Genomic DNA, 16,506 nt, shown 5'->3' with positions numbered 1-16,506 from the left:
GGCGGCGTGGTGCTGGTGCACATTGTGTCGCTGCCACACAGCTCTAGGGTTCTGGGTCCAGACCCTGCATTGAGTCATTGTCTGGGAGGTGTATTTTCTCTGTGTCTGTGAGGGTTACTATTGGGTGTTTTCCTCCCACAGTCAAAAAAAAACTGCACATTTATAGAGTATAGCTGTGTGGAACTGTTTACAGTGGGTTTGTGTGTTTGGCCGGAGACCAAGACCCTGAACAGGATCCAAAGTCACCCTTGTCTGAAGCTGTGATGTTGTGTGTGTATGTGTAGGAGCAGCGGTGGTGCTGTAGGAGCGGTGAGATACAGTAGAAGTCTTCTCCTGAGGGAACTGTCTGAAGTGAAGTTGCGTATAGAGTAACTGTAGTGTAACGTCACTGCTCTCAGGCTGCTTCCTCTGGCTTCCTCTTACAGTCCACAGCTGTGCCCGCTCAGAAAGGCATTACAGACATGATTACAAACGAAATATAAAAACAAACCTGATTCTGCTGTCATCCGCTGCCAAGCCACACAAGCCTAAACGCTGAAGGCCCTGCCAAGCTCAGAGGACAGCGGCAGGGATAGAGGAAAACATGGCAGTGTGACTAAAAAGCATTTAACAGCACAGCATCGACTCGCTTCCCTCTTGCCTCGGGAGGAGGACCGTGGTGGTCAGGACATTTTAGCGCAGTCATGTCAGTTAAAGGACAACTGCACACATACACAAGAAGAGTTGGTGCATATTTAACAGGATTTCAATCCAGCGGTGGTGAAAGGAGCCAGGAGTCACAGTGTCTACAACTCAGAATTTATCATTTTACTTTACTGTCACAAATGAACACAGCTCCAGGGGCCTGGAGGTCGTGGGTTCGATTCCCACTCCGGGTGACTGTCTGTGAGGACTGTGGGTCTGCGTGGGTTTCCTCTGGGTGACTGTCTGTGAGGAGTGTGGTGTGTTCTCTCTGTGTCTGTGTGGGTTTCCTCTGGGTGACTGTCTGTGAGGAGTGTGGTGTGTTCTCCCTGTGTCTGCGTGGGTTTCCTCTGGGTGACTGTCTGTGAGGAGTGTGGTGTGTTCTCCCTGTGTCTGCGTGGGTTTCCTCCGGGTGACTGTCTGTGAGGAGTTGGTGTGTTCTCCCTGTGTCTGTGTGAGTTTCCTCCGGGGTGACTGTCTGTGAGGAGTGTGGTGTGTTCTCCCTGTGTCTGCGTGGGTTTCCTCCGGGTGACTGTCTGTGAGGAGTGTGGTGTGTTCTCCCTGTGTCTGCGTGGGTTTCCTCCAGGTGCTGTGGTTTCCTCCCACAGTCCAAAAACACATGAATGTCACAAATGAGCAGTAAACATAAACGACGCCTGGGTTTTTATATGTGATGCTGATCCTGGTAAACCATAGTATACATTTTTTTGGTGACTACATTGCCTTACAACGCCCTGTGTGCACTATGCCACTGTGAATGACTTAAAGCAAATTTCAGAACTATGCTAAAGCAATATCTCAGGAATCAGAGGCATATTTGTAACCGTTTCATGTAATAACTTTAGTGGTATTAAATTCTTCAGACATCTGGTTCCTATCATCACCACCGTCAACAATTCTCCAGTCTGTAAGCTTCTCCAGAACAGAGTGTTTCACATAAAAACAACCTGAAGGCCTTTTTTTACGTCTCAATGAATGAAATAAGAAGCATTTAGGAAAGACGCTGGACTTTCCCTTTAAAGGCCACATGTTTTGTTGTCATAAAATATAACAAGAACATATATCAGCACTCACTTCTGTAATGTGTTTCCCTTTTCTTTAATAACACAGACACTGTAAGTTCCCCGTGCAGTTAGAGCCATATGCCCTCAATTACAGAAATGCTCTGTTTAGCTCCTTACAGCGCCAGCCGCTTCATTTCTGTTAATTGAGGATAAGAATCAAAACGCTGTCATTAAAGCCCCTCTGATCTGCTGTAAAGCTTTATAAAGATTTAAGCTCTATGCTGTTCAACATTCCTGGCTCCGACGCCGTAAATCAGACCCTGCTTTTGTGTTTAGGGCTGTTGTCTCCAGTACAGTGGCAGGCTGTTTGGTTGTGAATGAGCTTCAGACAGTTTTTCTTAATGATTATTTGAGTATGACAGACAAGCATTACTGCAATTAGAGTCAGTGTGTCTGAAGTCAAATATATCCAATACGTCTTACTATTTCTAGTCGTTTAAACCTTTGATATCTGATCATTTTGCTTGTTTCTGATTGATAAAAATGTAAAATTGATATAATTATTGATAGCTTTAAAACACTAATATAAATGTATTCCAACACTTGTATATAACTTTGTAACGTTCCCCTGCACATAGTAAACATTCCTAAATGAAGTGAATGGGCAGTTTTTGCAGCACTGTGGTTAGAAAACGCTGACGTGTTCCTTTAATACTCAGTACAGAATATGTTTTCGCTGGGTTTGATCATATCAGACTTCACTGACCACAAAACTAGGACAGACCCGTGCAGAACAGTGCGCTGTCTTTGTTTGTGTCTGCATCACTGAAATAATGTGTACACTGTGGCAAAACAGACTCACTGTTTCTTCTGTTTAAAAACATATCGCCGCAGTGTGGACAAAACCCTGGATCGGTATTTGAATATTCATGATGAAGTGTTTGTTATGAACGGACCAGTGGCAGTGGTCAGAATTTACCCTGAAAAAAACATGTTATATTCCATTAACCCCCGGTCAAACATAGGAGGGTTGTTTTACTTTAACTCCTGTACAGTTATCTTTTTGGAGATTTGAGATGTTGTTCTCATTTCTGCCTGCAGCGCTCAGCTCTGGATGAGGCCAGTAAAACTGGCACAGGCGCTGTGTTTGTGTGTTGTAGTGCTGGGTGATATGAGCGTAAATCAATATCACGATTAATTGTACATTTTACCACGATTACGATTAACGAACCATTATTTTGTTGTTGTGTTTGTGACCCTCACAGTTCAGTGATAGTTTCTCTAACGTCGCTGGGAGCTTGTTCCTCTCTTGTTTTCTGAGCACTGTTGATATTTGGCGTGTGATTGTGCTTTGGCTGAAACTGTTTTTTCTCATTGTTTACATATAACTTCTTTTTGTTAAGTGTTGTCTTAATTAAAGTCAAAACGCAGCACGTCCAAACCACAGACGCTGTGTTATTCTTTTGGTACAAGCTGCTCCAGTCGCTCGGTCGGCCTCTGTGTTTAGGTTCTCCTCCATGTGGCAGATAGAAGCAGAGTCATGTGACTACAGCTTGGTAGCATGGTTTTAAAGGGACAGTACATGAACACACAGTGGGGACATAACAGAATAAAAATAATTGATATAATCAGTATAGACAAGATTATGTCGATTAGACGTTCTGAACGTCGATTTTGTTTAATTGACGATTAATTACCTAGCCCTAGTATGTTGTGTGAATTATGATTTTTCACCAGGTGTTTTTTCTGTTTTACAGCGGTGAGAGTGGAGCAGGGAAAACAGTCGCAGCCAAATACATAATGAGCTACATCTCCAGAGTCTCAGGTGGAGGACCTAAAGTCCAGGTGAGTTTCATGTACCTGCCTTAACTTACCACAGTACTATGCTGTCTGATCCTTGCAAGCTTCACTGGCATAGCATTTCTGGACAGTAGTGTACTCCTCCAAGCGTGTTGAAAAGACCAGTCTCTTTGCATTAGTGGCATTTCAAAAAAGAGATGTGGTCGGCTTCAGAGAAATCTTTTTGAGGTCCACAGCTTTATACCCTCAGAGCAGGACAACAAAGCCCTCATTTAAATTTAAACATTAGCCCCTTCCTCTTCTGCCATCCCTCTATCTTTTTATCTCTATCATCTCTTATTGCCTCAAACCCACCCAGCATCCTTCAGCCATCTGTCCTCCTTCTGCCCCTTTCTCCCCCAACTCAGAACTTGCACCCCACACATACACACACACACACCCCGCTTAGTTCTCTGCCCCAGGCCCAGTTTGTGGTGATCTAAGCTGGATCACGAGATTCTACGGTCATAAACACAGTGGTTGTGTAGGGCCTTTCTAAATCTTCTGTAATGCTCTTTTCCAGCCCGAGCTCTTAAAGCTCTGACCACTGCTCTAGACTGCGAGAACTTACGAAGGAATACCAAAGATTTTCCAAAACTTCTTCAGAACTGAGGTGTAAACAAAGTGATTCAGAAGGCTGTGTTCTATAGGAACATACCAATAATAATTGTTCACAGTGGTGGTGATAGGAACCAGACCTCGGAGGTTTGTCTCTACAAGCTCCTCACAGAAAGGCAGTTCATTAAATAGTGATGGATATACGAACTGATGCCTAACTCGACAAGTAGATGTAAGGATAATAGCGCCAAAGAAAAATACATTTTGTTTTTTTAATAATTCACTCATAATTGGCCCTTATAATATTTATAATACTTAAAAAATCAGGAAGTCAGTTGGGGTCATTGTGGACAGTAAATTAAAATAAAGATGGTGGATAATTCTCAGCGCTGTGGTGGAGTGCTAGTGTGTGTTGTGCTGGTACGAGTGGATCAGACACAGCAATTGTGACAGTGAGTGTAGAAACAGTGGCTGAAAGGTGTCCATATTATTCACAAGAAAATAATGTTATTTTTTTAAATTGTTAGAAATTCTGTTGTGTCCTAGAACAAAGCCGTGTGTTGTGTTTCAAGGCGTGATGTGCTCTGGCTGCTCAAATTACTCTTGCCTTTGTTCAGTCACTCTCAGTCTCATTGTCACATGACTTCTCCTCTGTTTATCTGCGTCCACTGATACACTACACCCACAGCGGCACCCACAGTGGTAGCTTCTCTCTGTTTCTGACCAATACTCTCTACATTCTCTGGTTGTGGTTTATTGTTTATGGTTACAGCTTGATAAAACAGGGAAGTGGCGTTTGAATTGTCCTCTTGACAACAGAGATAAAACGATAGGCTTGTGTTAGGGTTATATGCATAAAATAATCAGACACCAAACGGTAGAGATATTGCTAGTCATTACTCTGTAAACCAGGCAATCATTTGAAATGCAGTGTAATCACAATGTAAACTGATGGCAACACCACTGTAGTGCTGTCGCGATACTAAAATTATGACTTTTGATACGCCTAAGTATCTCGATACCGATACTGAAACCATGCCATGTTAAAAACCTAAAACACCAGGCAAAGCTGTCTCTCACGCTCATGGTCAGTCCTGGTGTTCTAACGAGTCGTGCTACCGGTGATTCTCTTCTATAAAAAGTAGCTAAGGTTCGTAAATAACTCACTAGAAGGTCTGAAAAGTCACAGTGAAACTATTAAAGGAGGGAGAGGAGGCAAAGCTCTGCAGGCCCCCTTGTGGCAATCGTTGGAAATACCACTCCTTCTTAAAATACCGGTACTCATTATATGGGTATGGTATTGTACCGTTTTTAATGACAACATATTGAGATTCTTTTCTAGTATCGTTATACCATGCAACAATACACCACTGCCCTCCACACCACAGACCCCAGCTCAGGCAGGAAAACCATTCAATACCAAGAGATCCTTGGGCTAGACTCCTAACGCTGCATTAGACCGTATCTGTGACAGGTTAAAGTTGTGTGTTGCTCTGGGTAAAAGTGTCTACTACGTTCTGTAAATGTAAATGTAAATTTTGACCTCAGCTCTGAGTAATATGTGTTGCTATGCAAATTAGTTGTGCATATGTTTGTGTAGAGTGGCGATAAACCATCTGATAAACTGCTGTCTGAATTAAGGCTGGGCTGTGTCTCATTTTGTTGTGGCATCTTTTCATTCTCAGATACAGCGAGGTTTTTACTGTGCAAAGTTTAGTACCAGCTCACGGGCGTGTGGCATCACCAAACACTGAAGACAACATTTGTTCTCTGGGCGTTCCTGTTTTACTTTGCATCAGTATGAAAGAGGAAGTGTTCCTCTCTTAAACCTCTTTCACACAGGAACTCCAGGAAATCTCTAGAGAAACTCTGGAATACCAGGTTAATAGGTATTTGTAGGGTGGTATTTGTGGGCTTGGGGCAGCACCTGGGCAGCTCCGTACACACATGCTCAGAGTGCCCAGGATAAAGGATAAAGTCAGTGTAATGAGCCAATTAAAAGAGGGACTCATACCTGTCGGCGTGTTCTTCGCTGCACTTTGCTCGAAATATGTAATATTTCGTAATATCATTTTCATATACTGTCATCAATTTCAACTTGGTCCAGGACTGCAGTAAACGGTATTAACCTCGTACCGTTCAGCCCTTGTCTGAATTCCACTCACACTTTTTTCAAACGACAGTTCACTGGGTTTACTCACTGTGTCTGAAATGTACAGCGTCTGTGCGTAATAAAAAGATGCATAGTTTCTTGTTCGGAATTCAAAATGCTGATTCAATATGCATGTGCTCCTGATCCGCAGATGTTCCGGCACCGATAATGCGAAGCAGGCAACATATTGGCTTGGAATGTGTGTGTGTGTGTTTGTGTACATATAGACTATTTATTTCTAAGCTTTTGTTGTAAACAAATTCTAAGCAGTTCCTTTCATGTCATGCTTATATTCTGTCAAAAAATGTAAGTGGAGATACAAGATTTAGTTCCAGTAGTGAATATCGACATAAATGTGACTCCATATTCTGACACTTTTCATTTTTAGCAAACATATGGACGTATGTGCAATTTCAAAATGTGCTGAGCTGTTTCATCATCCTCTCTCTCTCTCTCTCTCTCTCTCTCTCTCTCTCTCTCTTTCTCTCTCTCTGTCTCTCTCTCTCTCTGTCTCAGCATGTCAAAGACATCATCCTACAGTCCAATCCACTCCTGGAGGCCTTCGGAAACGCCAAAACACTGAGGAACAACAACTCCAGCCGATTTGTAAGAGCTCCACCTCCTGCATGGCTCACAACTCATCCTTTTAAGAAAACAGCAGCAGCCAGTACACACACACACACACACACACACACACACACGCACACACACACGCACACACAAAAACACACACTAAGGAAAAAAGGAGAAACCCCCAATCAAAATACAGAGAGAGAGAGAGAGAGAGAGAGAGACCTGCTCATTATATGTGATATTATTGGCCTCTCCTCTCTTCTGCCTAGATTATGATCCTGAAGCCGGATCTAGTAAAGCCAAGGGGTGGAACGAGGGAGGAATAGGGAGGAAGAGATGGAGAGAGTGAATGTGAGATGAGTCTCCAGAGAGGGGAGTGATATATGAGCTGGGTAGATGTCACTTGGCAGAGGGATATTTACAGTACACTGATTGAAAAGTGGAGAGGAACACATCCAGCTGTTGGAAAACAGTCAGTGGAGGTAGATTCTCATACAGTTTTAATACGTGTGCAGCCTTAGAACGGAGCCGAGTTCTTTTGGTGGAAAAGGCCTAAAGTACACAGTGCTACTGTCCTTTAGCACCACTCCATCACTCCTCTGTTTGTGTTCTTCTGGGCTTGGTGCAGTTTTGCTGTGGTGGGGAAGTGTTTAGATAAACATAGAGGATAAACCGTGTTGGCATCACTGGGAAAATCAGTGACACCACATGTGTGTGCCATGAACTCGGTCGACTTCCACCACACATACACACACACACACACACACACACCCATAGCAAGTGTCTGATATGCTGTGTATATAGTGTAAATACATAGTAGTTTATACAATTTCCAGATCAGAACAAGCGAAATAAACCATTGTCAATGACAGGAACAATTCTAGTACAGCGTGAACTAGGAGAGAACATCCTAGAACACTGTGAATATGGTTAAATGTTCTAGAGCAGTGTGAAAGGGAAGAACCTTCTACACCTGTGTGAAAGGTGGTGAGCATTTCAGGTTGTCTAGAGTTACCTAGAACAGTGCGAATGGCACAGAACCTTGTAGCAGTCTCCGCTCAGGAAGAGTACAAACCAGCGAACGTTCTAGAACATCGTGAATGTGAGGAACATATAGAGTGGTGTGATTCGAGGAGCGCATTTTGGAAACTTGTGAATGAGGGAAAACATTCTAGATCAGTGTGAAAATAGGTGAATGCTCTAGAACCCTGTGAATGGTAGAAACATATAGAACTGTGCGCTTGAAGGAGAACATTGTGGAACCTTAGGAATGAAGTAGAGCATTTTAGATCAGAGTGAATGTAGATAAACGTTCTAGAGCAGAGTAAAGGGGAATAGCTGTAATAGCATCTAGAACAGTGTGAATGAGGGACAGCGCTCTAGAACTGTGACAATGGGGCAGAGCTTTGTAGACCACAATGTAGAATGTTGTAGAAGAGTTTGAATGTGGTGCAACCACTGAAGAACCATGGGGTTAAGCCTTTTGGACAAATGAGGGATATTGAATACAGTGAGAATGGAGGAGGTTGTTCTAGAAGCTCCCAAAACCACACACAGATATAACACACCCACCGAATGTTTGTGTTTCCCGGGAAGTTCTGGAGAACGCTGGCTCGGTGTGTTCTGGTTTTGAACTTGTCCCGTAAATGGTGCACTCCTCCTGCAGGGGAAATACTTTGAGATCCAGTTCAGCTCCGGCGGTGAACCAGATGGCGGGAAAATCTCCAACTTCCTGCTGGAAAAATCCCGCGTGGTCACGAGGAACCCAGGCGAGAGGAGCTTTCATATCTTCTACCAGGTGAGAATCAGACCTCTGAGACTTTGGTTAATACCTTCATCCCTCTGTTTCTTTTTCTGTGCCTTCCGTCTCTCCGTCTGCGGCGCTAGAGCAGATGGAAGAACAGACACGGTCCGAGTCACCACTGGACGATTTGGCTCTGGATTTGCCCTTCTGTTTACTGCTTGAGTGCTTTGGAGAAGAAACAGATTGTCATGCCTGGTTCCTGTGAAGGCTCCATACGTTGTTTCTCCCTCTTTTTCTTGGATTAGAAGAGTTACAATTAGACTAAATGAACCAAGGCATGTGCCCTGTAATGAGAGCTTCTCTTGCCATTTGTTTTATATTGTTTGTTTTTTGTACCAATGTTTAATACTGATTAAAGTCGACAGATGTAATATACGAGTCCAGAATTCAAATAAAGCAGTGAGCCGCAAGAGTCAGTACATTACATTACATTACTGTGAATTTGTCACGGTTAAGGCATGGAGCCTAACCACACCCTTAAAGGAGACATTCACTGATTGCTCCTGATTACTGTATATGATGTGATAATGGTCATTCAGGAACTGACCAGTGAATGTACACAGGTACACAGCACCGGGCATTCACCTACGTCAGGGCCACCTCCTTGTTTCTACACTCACTGTCCATTCTCTCAGCTCCACTGACCACACTGGGGCACTTTGTAGTTCTACAGTTACAGACTGTTGTCCATCTGTGGCTCTGAACTTCAGTGTTCAGGACCACCACAGGATGGATCAGACACAGCAGTGCTGCTAGAGTTTTTAAACACTGTGTCAACTCACTGTCGTCCTTTAGTTCTTTATCAGTGGACAGTGTCGGCTGGATATTGACTGTGAATGTGAGGAGTTTGGTGTGTTCTCCCTGTGTCCGCGTGGGTTTCCTCCGTGTGCTGGTAGGTGGATTGGCGACTCAAAAGTGTCCGTGGGTGTGAGTGTGTGTGTTACCCTGTGAAGGACTGGCGCCCCCTCCAGTATGTGTTCCTGCCTTGCGCCCAATGATTCCAGGTAGGCTCTGGACCCACCACGACCCTGAACTGTATAAGGGTTACAGACAATGAATGAATGAATGAATAATCACAGTGTATATTTCTTCCTCTGCCTGAGGAACAGTAGGCTACAGCTGCCAAGCAGCGGAATGTTTAGAGCCCAGAGGTCAGCTGGTGTGTGCTGTCAATAATTGTCACTGTTCTGAATGAAATGCTTGTGCCTGTCTCTCGGCCTGCAGCTGATAGAGGGGGCCTCTGGAGATCAGAAGAGCAGTTTGGGAATCACAAACCTGGATTATTACTCATACCTCAACCAGTCCGGCTCCTACAAGGTGGATGACATCAACGACAAGAGCGACTTCCAGGAAACTATGGTGAGTGACTGAGACGGAGAGGTATTTCTTCCCTTCTCTTCTCTTCTCTTCTCTTAATTCTCAAATTCTCTCTTCTCATCTCTTCTCTTCTCTTCATTTCTTTTTTCTCTTCTCTTCTCTTCACTTCTTTTCTTTTTTTTCTTCTCTTCACTTCTTTTCTTTTTTCTCTTCTTTCCTTTTTTTCTCTTCGCTTCGCTTAATTTCTCTTCGCTTATTTTCTCTTCTCTTCTCTTCTCATCTCTCCTCTTCTCTTTCTTTCTCTTCCCTTCCCTACCCTTCCCTTCTCTTTTTTTCACTTCTCTTCTTTTTGCTTCTGTACCTTGTTTCTCTTAATGCTGCCATCTCTCTCTCTCTCTCTCTCTCTCTCTCCCTCTCTCTCTCTCTCTCTTTACCTCAGACTCTATCAATGATACTTATTTTACTTCATCATTTGAACACAGAAGCTCTCCTCCACACTGTGCAAAAATTTCATGATGACTGACCAATAGAAATGCTCCAAATTTACTCTGAATAAAATCTTTTTACAATGACTTCAATTGAAAATGATTTATAAAAGATTTATTCTTCTACTTCTGAGTTATAATTTTGGGAGATACATGTTTTTGATTGGACAGCGTTGGACAGCGACGATATGAAGTCTATGGGATTTACTCAGAACAAATAGTAAATAAACTATAGACAAAACACAGCCAAAGAGAGGACATTCCTTTTTCTTATTTCCTGCCTTCTGTCCTTCCTTCCTTCCTTCATTCATTCTTTCCTTTCTGTGCTTTTTATGTTTTTCTTTTTTCTTTCTATTTTGTACAAGTTTTCTTTCTTTCTTTTTTTTCTTTCTTTCTTTCTTTCTTTCTTTCTTTCTTTCTTCCCTGCTTTCATTCCTCCCCCATGTTTTTTGTGTTTCCACTTCGTAGTACACACCTGTTTGTGTTTACCAGTGAAGCCACAGCAGGAGTAATTAGACATGGGCTGGAAAACAGCAGCGGCAAGTGACTGTGCAGACTTTGTTAATGTATACCAACTCTCTCTCTCTCTCTCTTTCATTTTCTCTCTCTCTCTCTCTCTCTCCCTCTCTCTCTCCCTCGCTCTCCCTCTAGCATGCCATGGATGTGATTGGTATCTCGAGGGAGGACCGCGCCATGGTGCTGCAGATTGTGGCTGGAGTCCTTCACCTGGGGAACATCAACTTCAAGGAGGCGGGGAACTACGCGGCCGTGGAGAGTGAGGAGTGTGAGTAACGGTCTCTACCTGCTGCAGTTCCTGTAAACAAATAGAGCTCAGGAGAACGTGTGTTGTCTTAAATAACACTGCGGCGGATGTGATTCGGTCATAATCTCTCATCAACACGGCTGTGATAGTATTCCACAATATTCTGAGCTAAACACTGAGCATTGAATGAGTGTGATACCCTATATGTTTGTTTAGTGTTGTAAGATCCTTCCAACAAATGAAAAAAAAAACATCAAATTGAAATATACAAAACAAGTGATGTATTCAGATGCTTTTTCCAGCCGAGAGAAATATGAAGATCGCTGACAAAGACGAGCCCTGCTCCTCACAGACACTGACAGATGGAAAAGAGTTTCACACAGGAGCAGAAATGCCGAAACTCATTTTAACCTGCGTACTTCACAAAGAAAAATACGGTTGATGTTTATAGTGACATTTAGTTGCTGGGACACAGTCAATAATAGGACATGATGCTGGTTGCCATGCCGACCCTACAGACAACAGTGATTGGTGGAGTGACTTCATGACACCTGCGAAAGTTCGGAAAAGTCGTAAAACAACATTTTCATATGAAATAAATTTCAAAAATGACATAAATGGAAATTTAATCCCTATAACTGACGAAGCCCTGCCATCGCCATCTCTGTTTCAAAGTGTGAAGCTGCTTTGCTTTGTGGCTTTTCTGGTCTTTGTCCAGTGTCCTCAGCTGCCCTTAGCCGAGTCTCAGGGAACACTTTTCTCTTCAGCCTGTCTGCTCAGTTTTCCCTTGTTTGGAGTTTTTCCCTCCCTCCCCTTTTTGTGATTTCTCTCTCTCTCTCTCTCTCTCTCTCACTTTGTTAGTATAAGGAAGCAGGCAGACTAATCCACGCTAAATTAACCCAGAAAATGAAGCTGAGTTTGTGTCTGGATGGATTACGTCACAGGCTAAAATTACAACAAGAAATGTGGAACTTCCTGTTGCTCCAACCCACCCTTCCAGCTCTCTGTCCAGACCCTCCACCCTCCACTCGTCTGCTTCTAACTCTCACTCATTTCGTAGCCCTCTCCACCTCTATCCATCCCTCCATTCCTGAATCTCTGGCTTAATGATTGGAGCTGTGATGGTACCATTGTATTGCTAGGGGCTTTTACACACTCAGCGGAGTGCTGTTCATCCACTGTGAAGCAAAAACACACACACACACACACACACACCCACACAGGGAGAGAGGGGACTGTGTCATTCCAGGGCTGTTAAGATGACTCTCATTGTGTTTTTAGAATCATTACAGAAGTCCTCTCTTCTCTGGGCCCTGGTGCACTATGGCCACACCCTCATTTCCTGGGATAGATGTGTGTGTGTGTGTGTGTGTGTGTGTGTGTGTGTGTGTGTGTGTGTGTGAGAGTGTTTGAAAGAGAGGGAGAGAGAGTGTCAAAACTGAGTGAGAGCATTTTCTCTTATGATAAAAATGACTCAGTGAAAAGGCAGGGAGCGATGCCTTAGAGACCGAGAGCTGAGGAACACACGAGTCAGTCCTTCACATCTCAGAGGCTTTGTTGTGGTTAAACTGACTCACCTTCTTCCTGGATCAGATCTGGACACGTTCTGCCCTGTCCTTAACAGGACTTTGTGTGGAAGACTGGCATTGTCCAGTGATTTTCAGAGTGTGTATAGAGCCTGAAGGACTGGTGCCCCCTCCAGGGTGTATTCCCACCTTGCGCCCAATGATTCCAGGTAGGCTCTGGACCCACCGCGACCCTGAACTGGATAAGCGGTTACAGATAATGAATGAATGAATGTATAGAGCCTTAAACTCTTAAGGTCTGTCTCTGAACCCTCATTCTATTCCTCACTCCACATCCAATTATTGTATATTGTATAAGTTTCAATATACACTTTAGTCAAACATACTTGGATTTCAGCCCCTGTTCCTTTAAATGACACTGATCCACTCGCCGTTCGCCCTGACCCTGAGCACACGGCAGTGAGGAGCAAGGAGCAGAAGCTCTGGTTTTTATCCATTTTCGCTCAGTTCTCTTTCTTCCCCATGTCTGTTTTTACTCATTCTTGCTGTTTACTCTGTTTAACATCGTCTTTGCACCTTTGTTTCAGTTTGTAAGTTGGTAGGCTACAGATCCTCAAATAAATGTGCACTAAAACTCCCTTCTGTGTGTTGTGAACTTCATAGTAAAGACTGATAACTAAAAGTGCGTGGGGTTCAGTATTTAAACCTATCCCTCTCCCCTCCACAGTCTTGGCTTTTCCTGCCTTCCTGCTGGGCATCGATCAGGAGCGTCTGAAGGAGAAACTGACCAGCCGAAAGATGGACGGAAAATGGGGAGGAAAGTCTGAGTCCATAGACGTGACCCTGAATGTGGAGCAGGCGTGTTTCACACGTGACGCTCTCACCAAAGCTCTGCACGCTCGAGTGTTTGACTTCCTGGTGGAGGTACGATCTGCCGAGCCACTCTTTGGTCTTTCTACATCACGCAGTGGTTCTGTGTGAAACGATCATGATGAAGACCAATGCTCCAAAGTCATTGCTCTAGAGAAAGCGATTTATACAGTGTACATTTTTTAATGTCCATCAATCCATCCATTCATCCATTTATTTATCCATCCATCCATCTTTCTAGTTAATATATAGATTACTGAGTTTTTATGAATAAATATAATAATCCTTTTCATTCGCAGTCCATCAATAAAGCGATGGTGAAGGATCATCAGGAGCTGAATATCGGAGTGTTGGATATCTACGGATTTGAGATATTCCAGGTGCGTTCATATGTTCCTTTTCTGTGTATAAGTCATAAAAGGTCTGTATATTAATTATGAATGTCCGTTTATATTTAACCTGAGAATATTCGGCTAAAAGAGTGCTTGTGTCCGCCAGCGTCTGACAGTGGACTAAACCGTAACTGTGTGGGTTGGTTCCGGATCAGCTGAAGACAGATAATGATCCTGATGAGTCCGGTTAATGTGATTATGTGCTTGTTTGGGACACAGGGTTAATTAATCCTTGTGTCCTGATTGGATTACCAGTGATGGGATGAAAGAGCGCTTTTAAATGTATTCACTTCAGCCATTATCTGATTGGTCGGACTGGCTGAGAGCGTCCTATATTTGGTGCACTGCTGTTTGCATTGATTCTCTATGCGTTTTATTGTTTATTGTGCTTCAGGTAAAATCCTCACAGACACTGTGTCTAGACCTGTGTTGGGTGTAGAGTTATGAATGAATAAATATTGCACACAGTGTCATTTTTCTTTGAGCCTCCTTTCAAGAGTCCACTGATCTGACGATACGTACAAGTCAACATTAGCTGAGAAACGGCAAACGTGTTTGTCTATCGCTTTTATTGGTGACTGACTCCATTTTACTGTCATGTGTTTCTAGAAAAATGGATTTGAACAGTTCTGCATCAACTTTGTGAATGAGAAACTGCAGCAGATCTTCATTGAGCTCACACTGAAAGCAGAACAGGTAGAGTTTCCACGTTCTGTTTCATTATTTACTGATGCTATAGGAGCTAACTTTATCTTGTGAGATTTCAGTTATGTTTCAGTGAAGTTAGAAAATGTAAGAAAAAATGGTTACAGATTTTAAACTCCTGAATTAAATCCTGTGTGATTATCTAAAAAAAAACAAACATTGTAAATACATAAAGAGCCCAGAAATAGCGCAGATGTGTATACGGTTCAAAGGCATGTCGTACATATACTGCTTTTTCTGTACTGTCTTGTTTATACCTAGTTTATACCTAGGTATTATGTATTCACCTCTCTCTCTCTCTCTCTCTCTCTCTCTCTCTCTCTCTCTCTCTCTCTCTCCCTCTCTCTCTCTCTCCCAATCTCTCTCCCTCTCTCCCTCTCTCTCTCTCCCAATCCCTCTCTCTCTCTCTCTCTCTCTCTCTCTCTCTCCCTCCCTCTCTCTCTCTCCCTCTCTCCCTCTCTCTCTCTCCCTCCCTCTGTCTTTCTCTCTCTCTCTCTCTCTCTCTCTCTCTCTCTCTCTCTCTCTTTCTCTCTCACTCTCTCTCTATTTCTCTCTCTCTCCCTCCCTCTCTCTCCCTCCCTCTCTTTCTCTCTCTCTCTCTCGCTCTCTCTCTCCCACTTTCTCTCTCTCTCTCTCCCGCTCTTTCTCTCTCTCTCTCTCTCTCTCTCTCTCTCTCTCTCTCTCTCCCTCCCTCTCTCTTTCTCTCTCTCCCTCTCTCTCCCTCCCTCTCTCTCTCTCCCCCTCTCTCTCTCTCTCTCTCTCTCTCTCTCTCTCTATCTATCCCGCTCTCTTTCTCTCTCTCTCTCTCTCTCTCTCTTCCTCACTCTCTCTCTCTCGCTCTCTGTCTCCCTCTCTCTCTCATCCTCTTTTAGGAAGAGTACGTCCAGGAAGGCATCCGATGGACTCCGATTGAATACTTCAACAACAAGATAGTCTGTGACCTCATTGAGAGTAAAATAGTAAGTGGATGGACATTCAATTTGGCTGTTTTTTTTAAACGTTTTCCTCCCACAGACGGGACATGAGGCGAGTTTTTTAACATGAGCAATAAAACACTCAAAAAAAAGCGTGTGTCAAATTGCTACCTCCCCAGCCTCAAAGAACTCCCTTCTGTTCCCACAACTGGCTGAGAGATAGCCTCAACTGAGCTAATGTGCCTCGTCATTCGATTTTCTCCATCCCATGTAGAGGTTTCCCCGGGAGCTCGACTACAGAGGAAGCAGTAACAGTGTCAGAGCAGAGTGTGGATTTTAGAGGAGCTCCTGTCCCTCAGAGCGCGCCTCTCTGAGGAAGATGTCTTCGAATTGTTAACAGTAGGCTGTGAGAAATGTGTAAGCTGGTTTTTATGAGAGCAGTGTGAAGCTGTTCATTTGGCTCTGAGCTGTGTCTGTGGCTTCAGCCTGGACCCTTTCAGCTGGGGAACGGAGTTAGGGGTTCAGTATAAAACAGCACACACAGACTTACACACATGCTTGTATTTCAGAGCAGACAGCTGGGGGCCAGCTGTGTGTGATATCAGCTGATGCGTGGATGAACACACAGTGAATTCCCAGTTTTTTCCGTGGACATAACCAGTACATCTCTGAGTCTTCATTAAGCCAACGGAAATCTGAAAGCTCTCTGAGGTACGTCAGGGTCCACCTGATTTGAGCTACGAGTAAGAGCGGATAATGTGATGTCATATGTTTTGTAATATGTCAGTGAGAACATAGTGGACTAGAGCATGATAGACTTTTCGAAGTGTAAACGCTTATCGACACACTGAAGGTCTGAATGGACCAAGAAAACTGGACTGTGGGAGGAAACCGGAGCACCCGGAGGAAACCCACACAGACAA

The 16,506-nt window shown here is 43.6% G+C and overlaps 1 protein-coding gene across 1 annotated transcript in view; it reads left to right on the top strand.

Moving 5' to 3' along the window:
• Positions 1 to 16,506, top strand: part of LOC136677416 (unconventional myosin-Ie-like) — a 73,614-nt gene that overhangs the window by 35,474 nt on the left and 21,634 nt on the right. The window contains exons 5-14 of the mRNA XM_066654935.1: positions 3,443 to 3,530; positions 6,751 to 6,840; positions 8,474 to 8,605; positions 9,836 to 9,970; positions 11,065 to 11,197; positions 13,430 to 13,626; positions 13,872 to 13,952; positions 14,574 to 14,660; positions 15,542 to 15,628; positions 15,858 to 15,910. Of these exons, the coding sequence (XP_066511032.1) occupies positions 3,443 to 3,530; positions 6,751 to 6,840; positions 8,474 to 8,605; positions 9,836 to 9,970; positions 11,065 to 11,197; positions 13,430 to 13,626; positions 13,872 to 13,952; positions 14,574 to 14,660; positions 15,542 to 15,628; positions 15,858 to 15,910 (1,083 nt within the window). The remainder of the gene's footprint in view (positions 1 to 3,442; positions 3,531 to 6,750; positions 6,841 to 8,473; positions 8,606 to 9,835; positions 9,971 to 11,064; positions 11,198 to 13,429; positions 13,627 to 13,871; positions 13,953 to 14,573; positions 14,661 to 15,541; positions 15,629 to 15,857; positions 15,911 to 16,506) is intronic.

The sequence above is a fragment of the Hoplias malabaricus genome, chromosome X2, assembly GCF_029633855.1.
Source record: "Hoplias malabaricus isolate fHopMal1 chromosome X2, fHopMal1.hap1, whole genome shotgun sequence".
In the NCBI taxonomy this organism is placed as follows: Eukaryota; Metazoa; Chordata; class Actinopteri; order Characiformes; family Erythrinidae; genus Hoplias; species Hoplias malabaricus.
Note: the sequence above shows the minus strand (reverse complement) of the source record. Positions and strands in the feature narration are given on the sequence as shown.